Below are 17,753 nucleotides of genomic sequence, written 5' to 3'. Positions count from 1 at the left end.
GGATGATCCCTTCAGGACCAGTGGTGTGAGTGAAGATACCAGAGGGTTGAGGGAAGGTGGGTAGAAAGGGGGAACTGATTATAGGGATCTACACATAACCTCCTCCTTGGGGGACAGACAACAGAAAAGTGGGGGAAGGGAGACATCGGACAATGTAAGATATGACATAATAATAATAATTTATAAATTATCAAGGATTCATGAGGGACAGGGGAGCGGGGAGGGAGGGGGAAAATGAGGAGCTGATACCAAGGGCTCAAGTAGAAAGCAAATATTTTGAAAATGATGAGGGCAGCAAATGTACAAATATGCTTGACATACAATGGATGTATGTAGGACTGTGATGAGTTGTACAAGCCCCCAATAAAATGATTTATAAGAAAATAATAATACTGACAAGTTCACTATGCACAATTATCTCTTGATAACAAAGCATACTATTTTTAGACGTATTATTTACAGATTTGACTTATAATTGCCAAATTATAATAAACATACAGAATGCAAATACAAAAGGGTTTCAAAAACTTGTGTTAATATGGAATTAAAAAATAACGTAATGTTCCCACCAACTTTTACAAGTCCCTTTGTATAACCCTCTTCTAGAGAGTTTACATGTGGCCTTATAGTTGGGGAAGGGGTTGGGATTTGTGTTCTATCTTCTAAAAAAGGGTTGCCATTTTTTTACTTGGATGTCTAAACTGAAACCAAATTTAGATGTAATCATAAAAGACAGACATATTATCTTTTAGAGTTAACACGTGAAAGGATTAGAGCCATCCCCCCATTCCACTTCCACAGATTTACTGTTACCTGGATGGTATTTCCAATAGGCGCCCCCGGAGCGCCTTCAATATTAGGCTTTGAAAAAGATGGTGGCATGCCTGGTTGACCAAGGGGTTGCTGTATGCCATGGAGGGGTTGGCCACCTGGAAGATGTGGCTGTGTCAACGCAGCCTGGTTTGACAGTGGAACTGGAGCTGAAGGTTGTTGCTGCAGCATCTGTGACTGGGAGTCACCCAAAGGGTTCATGATTGGTGATGTGATGGGAACAGGCGGCATAAAATTCTCAGGCATCTTTGAAAAGATGGAAATACAAAAACACCAAGAGAAAGAATAAGAAAGGTAATAAATATCATTTCCTCAGCTTTAATAAAGCCCCAGTCAAATTATTCTTGGATAGTAATAAATCCCTTTTATTATTATCAAATGAAAATGTAAAAAGGATTCTAGAGGAAAGCATGCAAAAAGGGCTAATTCGGCTAAAGGGAGTGAGTAGGGTTAGGATTGGGAAATTCTAATGCAGACTTCTGCCTTGCCTTGCCTTCCCATACTCACCCTCACAACAGGGAGCCAAAACTGGTGTTTCTGAACGGGGCTGTCAAAAATCTGGACTGGAGCCTTGGTGGCATAGTGGTTACAAGTTGGGCTGCTAACTAACCGCAAGGTCGCCAGTTTGAAACCACCAGTCACTCCTGGAGAGAAAGATGGGGTTTCCGACTCCCATGAAGAGTCAGACTCAGAAACCCACCAGGGCGGTCCTACCCTGTGCTACTAGTTTGCTATGAGTAGAGATCGCCGGATAGCAGTGATGTTGGTTTTGGTTTGGTTAAGATCTGGAGAGTCCTTCCCAGCAATACTAGAAGCACGGGTGTCAATCTTGTCAGTTCAGTCATACAAACAGTAGATCAAGTTTTTGATTATTATTAAATTGTGAAGTACAAACATAGAAAATGGCTTGGAAGGAAAGGAGGGACAGTTTCTCTTATTGTGCTTTTACAGCTTTCATCAGTGATCAGCTCTCAGGCCATTTCTTCATTCACATTATAGAACTGACCCTCATTACTCCGGGACTTGTCCACCCACTAAAATTGATTAGTAAAGTAAGTATCAATACTGGTGACACTGTGTGATCATTTACAAACACACAGAATGGAGAAAATATTTGAACTGCCTGGTGCACATGTTCCCAGCCAAGGTCAAATAAGGTGACCCACGGCCTTGTTTTAGTTTTTATACTGGAGGAAACAAGTTAACTTTTCGGTCTACTTAGGTTTTCACACTTTTGTGTTTTTGTTGTAATTCTGCTATTTGAAAAGGCCTCTTAGAGGAGTATGAAATTGCTGTCTAGTTGTTCCCAATCAAAATATGAGGGTGGCCCATAAGAATCCATGGAAAAACAGGATTAAAAGATAATGGATTTTCCCCCACAATTTTTCTGAAACTCTCTCAAATGTGTTTGACTTAGGTAAAAGTTAAACAGTGGTGCTGGTCTGGAGTTCCATGTTACTGTGTCAACCAAAACCAAACTCACTACCATCAAAGTAATTCTGACCCACAGCAACCCGATGGGACAGACAGAACTGCCCGTGTAGGCTTCTGAGGCTGTTTCCAGGTGACGAAGCCCAGTCTGTCTCCCCCATAGTTGCTGGTGGTTTCAAACTGCCAACCATGCAGATTGCAGCCCAATGAGTAACCACTATGTCACCAGGGCTCCTAATAAATAAATCAGTGGTATGTGTTAAATAAGCTATCTTTAAATAGAAATATACATAAAACAAGTTTATGTATCCATTCATTGAAATTTTTATGATCAGGAGCAATGGTTCAATATGCTCTATTCCAAGACTATAGCAAGTTGACAGAACACAACTACCGTGAACACTGAGACCTTAATATATGTGATGGAAGCCCGGCTGATACATGGTTATAAGTTGGGCTGCGATCCACATGCGTGGGAAACTGAATGGGAGACAGAGGACCCGGAAGAGAGTATATGCAGACAAATTCTTTATTTTCACGATTAAGAAGCCTGGGAGGTCTTCATATTCTCCTAGTTAGGTCACCCCCACAGTATCTTCCCATAATAGTGCTACCTTAATGATACCTCTTACAAGTATGTGACTGGTTGCTCCCTGACCTGGTTGCTTTATCTATAGAAGCAGAATGTTCCTATTGCTCTCCCTGCTCAGGTGACAATCACTCCCCTTTACTTGCCCCCAGCACTGACGTTAGGTTACTCCTCCAATGAACTCAGGAACCTCTGGGGTTACGATTCTGCCCACCTTGTTACAAAGGTAGGTGTCTATGGAGGGGGTGGGGGGCTTGCATCCACCAAGACTATATAAGTTGGTATAAGAATACTTTCTCTCTCCTACTTGAACCTGGTTCCTGATGCCATGGAAGAGGTGAGCACCCCAAAACTTTTGTCTGTCTCTCAATTTCTTCCCTTCAATTACACAACTGTTCCTTAGGACCCATCCGGATGAGGGCTGGCTCCCACACTCATGGTTAGTCATTTGAAACCACCAGCAGTGTCAAGGGAGAAACACAGGGGGAGGCTATGGTTCAGCACTGCCTCCATGACAGTAAGACTCTATATGATAAACAGCTCAAAATACAATTAAAAAATTCATGAGTAACGTTGGACCCCAAAAGCCAAAGTAATTCCTAAAAAAGTTCACATCATTTGAGAAGCCTGAAACTGTCTTTCATACTAGGAATTTGTATTAATTAGACTTTCAATTAGGAATTTACATCTTGCCTCCTGAAGAAAGTATGGTATTTCATCCCACCATCACCAGACTAAGGTTTTTCTTTCCCCTGTAAGTTAGAAGATGTGCACTGAAATATACTTTAAATACATCAGTGAACTGTAGTATGATAAGCATAATCTGTAGTTAATTAAATGCACAGGTATGAATCTTTTTCTAGTACCTTCTTCTTCTTAGGTCCTCTGTTCAAAGCTGGAGGATCATTCCAACCATTTTGAGGACCTATAACAGATAAGAGAAGTCATTGTCCTTTAGAATCCTTACATGAAGGAAATTAAATTGCATCCATCCTATAATAACTTTAAATTCTGCCTTGATCTTGAAATAACTATCACAAAAGTTTTACCAGCTGAGCAGTGAGGAGCTCATATAGACTTAGATTCTCAAACTTAACTACCGCTAACAGTCACAGGCCTTGGCTTAATAGGCAAAGTGTCTTGACATTATCTTTATTTAAAGAGCTGTGCCAAACAATCAAAATGAAGCGATTTTATCTATAATGCTGTAAAACCTTTCAAGAGCAGTCTACATTCTCACTTAATGAATGAAAAAAAACAAAAAACGCCTGAGTTTGCTACAAAAAAAAGAAAAAAGACTTCTGATACTGTCAATGTACAGAAGAATCCAAACCAGCAATCTCCTAGTTCTCAAGAGATCAACTCAACATGATCGATTCAGTAAAATCTAAAATCTAATCACCCATAAATGTTCAACATGGTTCAAAAAGTAAAAACAACAACTTCAAACCCATTGTTTTTGGGTGGTTTAGACTCCTGGTGACTCCGTGTTTTCAGAGTGGAACTGCATTCCGCAGGGTTTTCAATGGTTGAAATATGGAGGCAGAATGCCAGAGCCTTTCTGGGTGGGTTCTAAATACTCATCTTTATGTTATCCACAGAGAGCTAACTGTTTATGCCTCCTGGGGACCTACCATGGTAGAAACACTGCTTTCAAACAAAACAAAACAGATCAAAAAACAAAACCAGAGCCAAATTAAGTAACACCAATAATTTTTGGTTACTTTGATTTGAGAACCACTTAAATGGTAGACAAGCATTCAAATATCTGTGCTAACATTTATTTTTTAATGCGACGTGGGGGGAAAAGGCCATGCTTGCAACAAATATAAAATTAAACTTGTTATTGTCAACTATAATACATTTCTCCTTTAAAACAAAATTGTCACCTTAAAGTGAGAATTTAAAGCTACTTGTAGTATCACATAAATTCAATCAGTTCTGAAATTTGACTCAATTTAGAAGCTAAAGATAAAATTATATGGATCAGATTCAGGGTATCATTAGCTTTTAAATTCACATGCATTATCATAAATGTCCATTTATTAATTATGTGCAATGATTCAAAGATTTCCAAAGGCAAATTTTATAACGAATTCACCTTCCAACATAGGTGCCTGGTCTTGGAGAGAGTGATTTTCTGCAGACAGAATGTAAATGTCACTTAGATAATATTATCTCCAAGCACATTCTAAACTCTACTTTTAATTTTATAATCATTTTCCCATCCTTAACCCACAGAAAGGGCAAGAGCAGGTACTATATTTTGACTAAGGTATGTTTACAGAAATAAAAAAAAAATTTTTTTAGAACATTGCATAGATAATCATCTTATATCCCCTTTGGAAGACTTTTCTATATAAACAAATGGAAGACTGTATACCTAAATTTAAAATTCGATTGTTTAACCAAGTTGGTAATGTTCATGCAAAAAGTTTCATAATAGCTTACTGATTTTATCAGAAAACAAATTCTGGTTGTCTTATCAGACAGATAAAATCTGGGACCTGCATGTTTAAAAGTGTTTCTCCTGTTTAAGCACACATTAGACCAGGGACCAGAGACAAACGAAAAAACGGACTGGCAGTATCTTACTTGTCCTACAGAGTAAGACAGGAAGACGTCCTGCTTCGCTGTGTTGCAACCACCAAGCAACATTAAAGAAATCTAACTCGGGCTGTCACTTCCTTGTACCCAGGAGTGAGAGAGGGCTTGTTTCATTGCTTCTGATTCTGCCATGTTGCCCACAATTTATCTTGCAAGATCGCCTCCAGATTAATTTCCCTCAAATACCACTCTAGGCCACTCAGCAGATCAAAAGTCCTTCACTGGAATCTTTCATCTTCCTGTATACAGGGAGTTCTTACTCCGGCAATTGACTCCAATATTAAATACAAGTACAACTTTTATTTTTAACTTACAATAGGATGATAAGCTGTTCACTAGAAATATACCGTCCTTTTCCGCCTCCTTCCTATTTTCTCTACCTGGAATAATTCTAATTACAGACTGAAGAGTGACTCACTAAAAAATTACTGAATAAGTATGTTGCTGGTTACAAAAGTAGGTATTTTGAACCCTGGGCATAAAATTCTGTTAGAGGGCTAGAAAAAGCTGTAGTGTCTGCCAGAAGTTATCCTTTGGACAACCAGAATTTCTAAGTCCTGTATAGAGCCATCACCTAAAGTATTAAAATACATGAGAACAGAAGAAACATTTTCAGTCACAATTATTTCTCTAACTTAAGCAAGATTTTTAGAAACTCTAAAAATAAAACATAATAAAGTTATAACTGTTAATTAAGATAAAAGACAGTTAACATGCAAAAAGTAATAAGGCAGCTGGGCTGAATGCATGCCAGATGCTGAATAATGCTTGATTTCTACATGTTAGTTACTGTTTCTCAGCCAAGTTATGACGTTCTGTTACCTAGTACATAAACAGAAATTTTCATTTCATGGCCAAGTGTATATCATTCCTAATAGTCTTTACTTAAGAAAAAACAGACACGTAAATATTTTAACTTAAATGCTAAAATAATAATCCCTCGAACAGCATTGCTAAGTGATTTCTGTAATTCCTTCCACGATAGTTATCTCTATCATCTCTGTCAGGACTAGACTACTCGGCATAAAAGAATGAACATCAACTTTGAAGACTTCAGACACCATTATCCGTATCGCAAGTCAGTGACCATTCGATGCAGCCAGAGAGTATGACAGAACTCCAGGAGATTCCGTTTCCTCAACTCCAAAGCTCTAAAAAACAGTTGTTTTTATCTCTCAGGCTCTCTTTTGCCAGTTGTGTTTCTCTCATTTTTTTTCTTATCAAGATCATAACTTGCCTTTACAACTAGAATTATAAAATTAGTACAAGCTCATTAAGCCTGTACTCTAATGTTCAATTTTCACAAATGAATTTAAGCCACAAATAATTTGACACGGACATCTCGTTAAGACAGAGTGAAGTTTGGCAAATTAGCATCAATTAAACTTGGTCTCAAGCACTACCTAATTACACCAATTAATTTCTTACTTTGGGTGCTGTGGTTCTACTAGCTTTCCTCACTTAACAATTAAAGTTCATTATGGGAGGCTGAAATTTTAGAAATAGTTACAAAAACCCAATCAATGCCTCACAAAATCTAGTTTACAAACAGTTAAGAGAGCTAATTCCCTTCCACCCAGCCATCCATTCATGACAACATAAAGGAGGGAGCCAAACCAAATCCCTTTCAAGCGCAGACCTGTTCTTTGGGACGCAGGCAGCTCACTGGCATCAGGCAGTGTACCTGTTGTTCCAGGAGGTAGTGCGTAAGCTGAAGATGATGGTGGAGCTCCTGGTCCGCCATGCTGGAAGGACGCTCCAGAGGGAGGGGGAGGAGGGAAAGCAGCCGCAGGGCTGGAAGAAGGCGGAGAGGCCTGGTGCTGTGCTGCATAGAGCTGAGACTGCCCAGAATAGGAAGGAGCAGAAGATATGTAAGGGGTGTTAGGGTAAGCGTTTGAAGCAGGAGGAGCGACAGGCTGCGGAGGTCGATACACTGCTGACCCCCCTGTTCCGAATGAATACTGTTGGGTTGGTTGATAAGCTATACCGAGGAGAAGAAACAGAAATTTTAATTAGTTACAAGTTTATTCAAGTGGACTAAAAACCAGTTATCTCATCATATGCAAATTACCTAATCATTCTTATAACTATCAGTTACAACCAAAAACGAACACAGGTTTGTGATGATTCAAATGCCCTTATATAGTTAAAAATCAATATTTGAAAACTGCCATCCCCAAGGTTGCTGCTAGCTATGGAAGTCTTTGAATACCACTCGAAAGAATCCTAAAACTAATACTTTAAGACATTTTTTTTTCTCCTGATAAAAAAATGTAGTGACAACTATTAGCCACCAGATGGAACAATGCTAGCACTACACATCCAAAGCACTCACTCTCTTTACAGTGTTTTCATTTTGTTGCAGCTCAAATCCTCTCTCCCTTAAGAGCTACAGGGTGAGCACTATCTAGTATCTTTGCTAGCATCCAGGAGTACCAACAACTATTCAAAATATGAGTGTGTATAAACTTTGGGACCAACGGTGAGCCCAGATCGCTGGCAAACCAATGGCTACATCACATTAGACATACTGATATATCCGTTAGTAAGCTGTCAGACAAAGACTCACACCCAGATCTTCAACCCAGCTGCTGCTGAGTCCATTCTGACTCCGGGACCTCCGGCATTTCAGATCACAGCTATGCTCAGTGGTCGCGATTGTTTAGAAACAGTGCAGGTTGCCAAGCTGTTCTTCCAAGGCACACTTGGGTGGATCCAAATGGCCAAATTTCTCGTTAGCACATGAGCACTTTACCCATTTGCACCATCCAAGGACTCTGGACACCACATAGGAAAATCTTATACCATCACATCCTGTGATCAGGGTACTATCTTTGGATACAGAGAACTGTATCTGCTTCCTATCAGTACTCTGAACCACGAATTTTCACATGAAATACTTGAGTGAAAGACTGAAACAAATTTGTCTGCATTTTAAGAACATACAAATTGGTTTGGATTAGGTTTTAAATTGTTTTTTAAATCGTTATTAAAATACATCCTATTTTCCCCTATGAGAGCTTTCTATTCCCTCTCCACTTAAATTCTGAGCTAGCAATCATTTCTTGCTTTCCAAAGGCAAATCTGCTGTACAAGACCTCTTCCGAGTGTTGAAAAGCAGGGAGGCTACTTTGAGGACTAAGGGGAGCCTTGCCTAAGTCATGCTATTTTTAATCTCCTCATACGCATGTGAATAAGGAAGACCAAGAAAAAATAAGCATGCATTTGAATTGTGGTGTTAGTGAAGAATACTGAAAGTAGGATGGGCTGCCAAAAGGACAAAAACATCTGTCTTGGAAGAAGTACGGCCAGAATGCTCCTTAGAGGCAAGGATGGTGAGACACTGTCTCACATGCTTTGGACGTGTTGTCAGGAGAAACCATTCCCTGGAGAAAGACATCAGGCTCAGTAGAGGGGCAGCAAATGAGAAGGCGGCCTTCAGCGAGACGGACTGGCACAGTGGCGATTAACAACAGGCTCACGCATAGGGACAATTATGAAGATGAGGCAGGGCCAGGCAGTGTTTCATTCGGTTGTGTGTAGGATCACTATGGGCCGGAACCAACTTGATGGCACCTAACAACAATAACTACAGGGGCAAATACTTTCTGAAAAAGAAATTCCCCTTGGGACCACTGCCCCACCCCCACCCCCAAATTAGTTTGTATTATCTTCCCAGAAGGAAAAAATATGTACTGAGTAATTTCGACACTTCTAATTTTTGGATACCCAAATCATGGGAGGATACCGGACTCTCGTCCACAGGTCCTAGAGATGACCCAAGAATAGGAACCAGTTGTTCTAAAAAGACTGACTGAGGGTGTGGCTTCTTGTTAGCCTATTGGTTCAGGCCACCTCTTTGGGAAACCGTGTTTCAGTACAGTAGAGTCCTAAGAAGGTTCTTCTTTAACTTGTCCAATCTGATTTCCACGTGGATTCAGAACTTCAAAGTCAATGTTTACATTAGCTAGAGCATGCCGCTATGAAAGAACTTCAGGGTCAGACTACTTACGCTGTGGCTGAGGATAAGGTGGTACCTGGGTGTGCATATGACCTGGCGATGTGGGCAGCTGAGGGACAGCACTTGGATTAACACTTCCGGGCATTATGAAACCTGGAGGTGGAGGATTTTCTCCCTAGGAAATGAGAATAGGATAAGAAGCAGGATTACAGCTGGAAACAAGAATTTACCAAATGGACTTATGATTTCCTAAATGGAATTCTTATATTAAACAACAACAACAAAGCAACCAAATTTATTGCATTCTTTGTCAGAGCATCACATTTCTTGAGCAACACAAGTTGGGTGATCTCAAGACCAGACAGGTCCCAAGTAATAACTGCAATGAAAGGCAGTGGAAACGAACAGCCTCATGAGACAAGATGTTCTGAACTTTTCATAAGTCACCAGGGTTTTTCATCTAGTAAATTCCACCCACTACTCCGCACTCTGGAAATGTTAAGTATAAATGCCTTATTTTGGCATCTCATCAATTTCTGTAAGGCTAAAAACAAGCAAACCAAACAAAAGCCACACAATAAAAACTCTTCAGTATAATCAGATTTCAAAACCATTGTTAGAACCTTGTTGATGCTTTCCTGCTCCAGTCAACTTGGAACTGTAGAAGAGCGAAGGCAGACCACCGAAATAAATTAATAGAGCTATTTATGACGTCTTGGAACTGTAGAAGAACGAGGGCGGACTACGGAAAAAAATGAATAGAGCTATTTACGGCGTCTTGCCTCCTAAAAGCATTACAATGCAATAAGCTGGCAGGCAGGCAGACCTGGAGAATGGGAGTTTGCAGAAGGGCGGTTAAAGACTATACCTATTTATATTTAAGTGAGCAGAATTCTGCTCCAAGAGGAATAATGAAGGATATACCTGTGTGTCAGAGGGAGAGGCTGCAGGTGGATGGCTGGGAAGGGCAGTAGGAGTTTTGTTACTCCAGGTAGTGACAGTAGGGGCAATTCTAACCTGAATTGAACAAAGAAATACCAATCACAGAAAATAAAAAATGAAAATGTTAAGAGAAAAAAGAAGGGGAAAAAATTTAAAGGGTATTATTAGCTGCCAGTTTCAAAGCAAAAATTAAGAGCAACAAGAAAGCAAGCATTAGTCCAAGCGATTGCATTCAGAGTAGCTGGAATTTCTAAAGAAAAGTGTTCATTCATAACAAAAGGGAAGGGGTGATTGAGGTAAGTGAAAAATCAGTACAGAAACTTAAAGCACAAACAACAATGTCAATCAAGTGCCACAAAGAAGGGGGAAAGCTAGGACCTGTAAGTGAGAAAGAAAGCCTACATTCCAGGAAAAAGATACTTGAGTAAAAAGTGATTTTTTTTAAAAAGCATCAATAGTATTCATGTTATCATGTGATCTGTAAACATTGTTATAAGCTTCCCTTTTCTGGATTTGATTGGCACCACAGAAATCTTATTAGTCTTATGTGAGGCTTAAAAATCACAGAGAATGTTAGGGCTGAAAGGACACAAAGCATCATCCAATCTAATCCCACCCTGTACCAATGAGAAACCAGGGATCACAGAGGCAAAGGGGCTGGTCAAGGTCTGGACAACTGGATGGACGGATTCCCTATCTCTTGACTTCGGCACTGGTGTTTTCTATGTCTTACCGTGTGGCTTACCCTGCAGTCCAATGGTTTTCATATATTTTAAATAATGAGTTTTGTCAAGTAAATCTTTGTAAGAAACTTTTTTAATGTTGTGTTGGTTGAAGTGGGGGTGGAACTCTTACTAAAATGGCCTCCCTGGAGACGTTGGATGGTGTAAGATATGACAAAATAATAATTTATAAATTATCAAGGGTTCGTGAGGTAGGGGGGAGCAGGAAGGGAGGGGAAAAAATGAGGAGCTGATACCAAGGCCTCAAGTAGAAATAAAATGTTTTGAGAATGATGAGGGAAACAAATGTACAAAAGTGCTTGACACAATGGATGTATGTATGTATGGATTTTAGTAAGAGTTGAATGAATCCCAATAAAATGATTTTTTTAAAATGACGTCCCTGTAACCCCTCTACCCCAGTCTACAAACAGATTTAAAACCAGAAGCCACTTCCCTCATTACTTGCACGTATCATAAGCATTCATCAAGAAAATCGCTATTTGAAATGATTTTTCTGTTAAACTGTGTTCAGTAAGTCAAAAGGTAGTGAAAGTCATATGTCTTTCCCTTTTCATGACACAAATCAAGCACATAAAGATAGATGTTCTCTTCCTGTAGAGATGCTTGGCTTTCAAACACAAGGTCCTTGGGAGTTCTTATCCCAACGTGGCCATTAACAGATGATACAACACTGAGAAATTCAAGCTCTGTGTCTTTTTATTCTAGTTGGTCATTTGACAGGCCTACTTCTAATGTTCCAGACCACTTGAGACCACACTTGAGACCAGTGTGAGCTCCACTGGGAGAGGGGAGGCTAGTGTATTTTGTTCTCCAATGTACCTCAACTCAGCGGCTAGAACAATTCCAGCTGCTCAGAGTAGGCTTCAAATACGTTCTTGTCAAACGAATGAAAGAAATCAAATTAGAGAATATTCTAGATATTTATGTTATACTAAAATATGATCTATTCTAATTATGTACCAATCAAAAGTATAACAGGCAAAAGAACATGAACCTGATTCATGCTTTTGGTTTTGACATTTCATTTTATACTTTTAATTGGAAAACGATCCCACCAGTCCTACCACTAATTTGCTTGATACTGAAACAGGCAGATTACACCTTTCCCATCACCAGTCAGGACCATTTTCAACCGTTACTTATGAAAAAGTTATTTTTATTTTAGAACATGAAGGCTATGTACTAGTGTGGAAATATAAAGTTTCTAAATGAAAAAGTGAGTGACAATAAGATACCACCTTTTTGCCATTACACTTGTAATTTTAGTATTCCAAAACATCTTTTTTTCAATATAGGCAAGTATTATTAAAAAAATAATTCACTAAAATGAATTTCTATATAAGGTCTTAACTTTCAAAGTCCTGCGTTGGTAGCTAAAAAATTGAAAATAACTCAAAATGTTTAAAAGCTCTATCTATACATACGTAAAAACAGGGCAAACACATAACTAAACATTAACCAGTATTTCTGAGAGCTAACTTTCTTTTTGCTCTACTTTATATTTTCTTACTTATGTACAGTGAAGACATGTTATTTCTACAATGTGGAAACTGCTTTTGATGACTACGGGCACTATGAACAGAGTAAAACCCTCCCATTTTCTTCAAAAACACCTAAGTAAGATGAGGTGTCCTACGATGCTATGACAGAAGCTAAGAAATGCAAAAGATTAGAGGAAATAACTGATGGACAAGGACACGGTCCATATCGACCCCTCTTGACCTGCTATGCCTTGTTTCTTTGTGCCGCCCCCGACCTGTCACAAACCTTGGGCTACCGCTTCTCTCTGGTTGACAAAGAAGTGCTTTGTGCACTGCGAACTCACTATTATGCTGATACAGCAGACAGTAGGCTTGTATTAGTGATTTAGAAAAAGAAAACTAAAAAAAACCCCACTATTTTCTAAAATTAGCTAAATCACTCATGAGACTGTTCTTGCTATTTCACTTACCATTGAATCAAATAGCAGATGTTTTCAAGAATATATGTACAAGGGAAGATTAAGTGATAAAGAAAAAAGTTGAAATCTCCCAAGAGAGTTAATTAATTTATATCCGATATAATTTGTGTGACATCATGTGAAAAGAATGATTTTAAAAGGTAGATCAGAAATACTACTTCTAAGAATTTAGAGAGTATAAGTACTGAAGTTTTAAGTTTGGTTTTTACCACATCAGAAAAAGTCTTTTGCCCACCAGCTCTGAAGGAGGCTGGTTGCTGATTAGTGCCATCAAGTTGATTCCAACTCATGGTGGCCCCTGGTCCTGTGCCATCCTCCCAGCCGCTGAATAGAAAACCATGAAAGCCCCCATTTCATTTGGGTCAGGTCACTCACATGAGGATAGTACTGTTGAGTTGGAACTCTTGGCATCTGTGTGTGGCCAGCAGTTGGTCCAGGCCTGCCCTTGGGCAGATGCTGCCTCTCATAAGGAGTTTTGGGTGTTTCGTGTCTTGTTATAGGCTCTCCTTGTGCTTTGCAAAGTCTATCACGAAGCTGCATAATATTTGCCTAAAAGAAGCAATGGAAGAAACAGTCAGTTATAAATATTCAAGAATAACCTCAAAGGGCTACAACATTGAGAAATTTGTAATTTAGCTGAGGTAGAAATTTGAATTATGCCCAATGCACGGTTAGTATGCAAGATGTCTTCAGTTGTTACAGTTTGAATAATGCTTACAAAACAGAAAAGTAACCACAACAACAAAAACTGAAAAGTAACAAAAACAAAAACACAACGTTCTTTTTAGGTCCCCAAAGAGAGTCAACTATTACAGATGGTATTGAAGGAAAATGTTTATCTAAGAAAAAAAGGTGATTTGAAATAAATTACAAGTAAAATAGTAAACTCAGGGTAGCTTATACAGATCTATAAGAACCATGAGTTGACCATGTATATTCTGAGCATCATCAGAGAACAGCAAAATGATAAAATCTTTCAAGGAAGAATTTTATTATCTTGAAATGTTTCCATTCCTCTAAGTTCAATAATGAATAGGTCTCTAAAAAAAAAGGGAACATACCATAGCAGACTGAATACAAAACTGGATACACAAATCTAGCTGTCCTCTACTAAGCCAGACACTGAAACAGATTTGCAAAATGTAAAATAACACTCCTCTTGTCACTAACAACTACAGTTTTGGAAAATATAGATTTTTCATAAAACTATGTTATTTCCCTAAATATATAATTAGTTTATCATCACTATTTTAAAAATGAATTAATACTTGGTTAAAATTTCAACAACGACAAAAAAATTTCAACAAGAAAAGTTTAAACAGTCATTTAAATTTTTAGGTATCTTTTATAGCCTTTCATAAGGGGGAATTAAATGCCTGATATTTTCTTTTAAAAGTCTAAAGAAAATCATGAAGAATAATGTATAGGAAAATACAAACAGTTATAAACGGTACTGAAAAATAAAGGATAGCAGGTCTTTGGGTCTTAAAATTAAGGGGCTTACAATATATCCCAATGTAATTATGAGATATTATTATGTAAAAAGTCTCACAAAACTTGCATGCCAACATCATCATAAACACACCACCAAATATCTCATTAACAATTCAGAAAGATCCAAGCGGAATCCAACAATTAAGAGTACACAAAATCGTACCTCCACATCCGGGAACATGTATGTAAAGATTTTTTACTCAAGGTTTCAACAGAATTGATAGAAAAGAAAATGTATTGATAATTCTCTAGAACAAACAAAACACTAAAAACATGAGCCTGAAACAAAGCCACTGAAAACAGAGTAATGATAACAATAAAAAATCATTAATGAAACAAGGAAGTATCGTCAGGCTCAAAAATCAAGCTCCCTCAGACACAAAACATACTGACCAGATAGAAACATTCTTGTTATAGATCTCCTCAAACTTCACCCCAACTCCTACCCACTCTTTCTTATTGGGGACAACTTCTCTTCTGGCAATTCCCACAGTGCCACTACTTCTACCACAGAAATGATCACATTTAAGGATTTCCCAGGTTTACTTGACTATAAGCCAACTTATGTTTGTAAGTTCCCTAAGTGGCAAGGACCTTGGAAATAATGGTTATTGCTATACAAGAAGGTACAAGAAATTTGTGGAAAAACTGGAATTAAAAAATAATGAAATGTTTTCATGAACTTTTTTTAAATGAACTTATATATTTGACTACTTATTGAATAGAATTGAAATAAATAGGAAAAAGCCAGAGTTCCAGTATACACTAAGGACCACAAATTAGGAATGTGATATTGTTTCCTCTGCCTTGAATATTTCAAAAATATACTTCCCTATAGATAGCATCAGTCTAAAATGGCATGTAGGATGAACTTCTCCACCAACACTCAGGCTAACACTTGCCACAATTTAAAAGTCCCACCATGTAAAACAACCCCATTTGTTGCTGATTAAGTATCAACATTTATAGCTTCCCAACATAAACAATTTCTACCAAAAAACCTAAAACCCAGAAGCAAATGGCTTATACAAAAACAAAAAGGCTGGGGAAAAAATGAGGAGCTGATACCAGGGGCTTCAGTGGAGAGCAAATGTTTTGAGAACGATGAGGGCAATGAATGTACAATCGTGCTTTACACAATTGGTGTATGTATGATTGTGATAAGAGTTGTATGAGCCCCTAATAAAATGATTAAAAAAACAAACAAACAAGGCTGTCTTGTTTTGTTCCCCTGGCCCCTTTTTGTTCCTCAAATACTATACTCCTTAGTAAACAGGGATCTATTATATTCCAGGATCCTCTATCTCTGGGTACACCAAAATGATGACTGAAGAACTATAAATAATACTGACTTAAAGTTAGATGATAGAAATTCAACTGCCCTAAAACATCCCACTTACCAGCATGTGTATCTCTAATATCAAGTGCTGTGTAATGGGCTCATATTACTCACATTAAAAGGAAGAAAAATGGTCCATGCTAATTACCTGGTTAGTGTTTTCGGGAAGAAAAGCCAGGGCCGCAGCAATACTGCCCTGAGCTGCTAGCAAACTGGCATACTGACTCATCTTCTCAGCCAAAAGCACCCCTACTGTATTCGTGTCCACGGTTTGAGTGAGCTGTACAGCTTTTCGTAGGATGACAACTTTCTCAATCAGATCCTAAGTGAGAAAATAAAAACAATCATGATTATCAAAGAGAAGATACAGAGGTGTTTAAATTTCCAAGCCTATTAAAAGTACGATACACACAACAAAAAGACAAGCAACCCAATTTTTTAAGTGGGCAAAGGACTTGAACAGATATAGTACAAATAGCCAATAAACACATGGAAAAATTTCAGCATCATTAGTCATTAAATCCAAGAGCCACATCCACTGCTACTGAGTTGATCCCAACTCAATAGTGACTGTAGGTAAGGTTTCTAGACTCTTAAGTCTTTACAGGAACAGACAGCCTCATCCTTCTCCCCTGAAGAAGGTGGCGAATTTGAACGCAGACTTTTTGGTTAGCAGCCAAATGCATATCCCACTGCACCATATTAGACATTAGGGAAACACAAATCAAGGCGACAATCCCTCTTGAGATGGTTATTATTCATGTGTTTCTACCTCAAATTTTTTTCATGGAAAATAACAAGCATTGGCAAGGATGAAAACAAATTCAAATCCAGTGTGAAATGGTGTCACCACTATGGAAAATAGTTTGATGGTTCCTCAAAAAGTTAGACATAATATTACCATATAACCCAGCAATTCCATCCTAAGTATGCACACAAAATATTTGGAAGCAGGGACTCAAGACATAATTTTACCTCAATTTTCAATAGTTAAATAATGGAAATAACACAAATGCCCATCAATAGATGAATGGATTAATAAAATATGATGCTCAAACACATCAATTGTGAGGATGACGCCAGAGCAGGCTGTTTTATTTTGTTGCATACGAAGTCATTATGAGCTGGAGCCAGGTCGATGGCACCTACTAATAACGTGTGAGCGTGCATGTGTGTACTTAGCAGCTTCAAAAAGTTCATGGGAAAATGGAATTAAAATACAATTTTTCTATAAACTTTTTAGGCCACCCTGTACACTCCTACACACATACAATAGAATATTATTCACCCATAAAGAGAACTGAAAGACTCAGTGCAGGTGACAACATGAACTCACTTTGAAACATTATGCTAAGTGAAATGAGTTGGACCCAAAGGACTATACTGAAGGACTACACTTTGATGAAATATTCAGAACAGACAAATGTGGGAAAAAAAGTTTTAGTAGCGGTTACCAAGGCCTGGAAGAAAGGAATGGGAATTATTGCTGCAAGGGATATGGAGTTTCTGTTTAGGGTAATGAAAAACTTCTGGAAATGCATAATAATTATAGATACAAAATACAATTAACATAATAGGTATCAATGCATTATACACTTAGAAATGTTTAAAATGGCAAATTTTATTACATAAATTTTACCACAGTAATAAAAAGTACACTATCTATTTTCACTCCTCTTAGTTATGTCTGGAATAACCAATCACTATTTAAGTATTTAAAAAAGAAGCCCGGAGGAAGAACTCTTACTCAAGAATCAGGCAGGCATAGGTTGTCATCGACTCCTAAACATTGTTAAACTGCCAAGTAGCTGTTCTGCTGAGCTAAACAGCAGACACCCACTTGGCCAAGTGAG

General features: G+C 38.2%; 1 protein-coding gene across 10 annotated transcripts in view; it reads right to left on the bottom strand.

Annotated features, from left to right (window-relative positions):
- The window catches only part of SEC31A (SEC31 homolog A, COPII coat complex component), an 81,652-nt gene that overhangs the window by 11,851 nt on the left and 52,048 nt on the right, over nt 1–17,753 (bottom strand). For 2 of the 10 annotated variants that reach the window (XM_045284019.1, XM_045284023.1), the window contains 8 exons: nt 16,049–16,222; nt 13,443–13,616; nt 10,344–10,436; nt 9,471–9,594; nt 7,098–7,439; nt 4,953–4,991; nt 3,718–3,776; nt 814–1,077 (listed from right to left, as the gene is read on the bottom strand). In XM_045284019.1, coding sequence (XP_045139954.1) covers nt 814–1,077; nt 3,718–3,776; nt 4,953–4,991; nt 7,098–7,439; nt 9,471–9,594; nt 10,344–10,436; nt 13,443–13,616; nt 16,049–16,222 — 1,269 coding nt within the window. The remainder of the gene's footprint in view (nt 1–813; nt 1,078–3,717; nt 3,777–4,952; nt 4,992–7,097; nt 7,440–9,470; nt 9,595–10,343; nt 10,437–13,442; nt 13,617–16,048; nt 16,223–17,753) is intronic. The other 8 variants (XM_045284022.1, XM_045284020.1, XM_045284024.1 and 5 more) reach the window with 8 other exon arrangements.

Source organism: Echinops telfairi, unplaced genomic scaffold (genome assembly GCF_000313985.2).
Source record: "Echinops telfairi isolate 266 unplaced genomic scaffold, ASM31398v2 ScPeMD7_7468;HRSCAF=8506_0, whole genome shotgun sequence".
Lineage (NCBI taxonomy): Eukaryota > Metazoa > Chordata > Mammalia > Afrosoricida > Tenrecidae > Echinops > Echinops telfairi.
The sequence above is the reverse complement of the archived record's forward strand: the minus strand, read 5'-3'. Positions and strand labels throughout refer to the sequence as shown.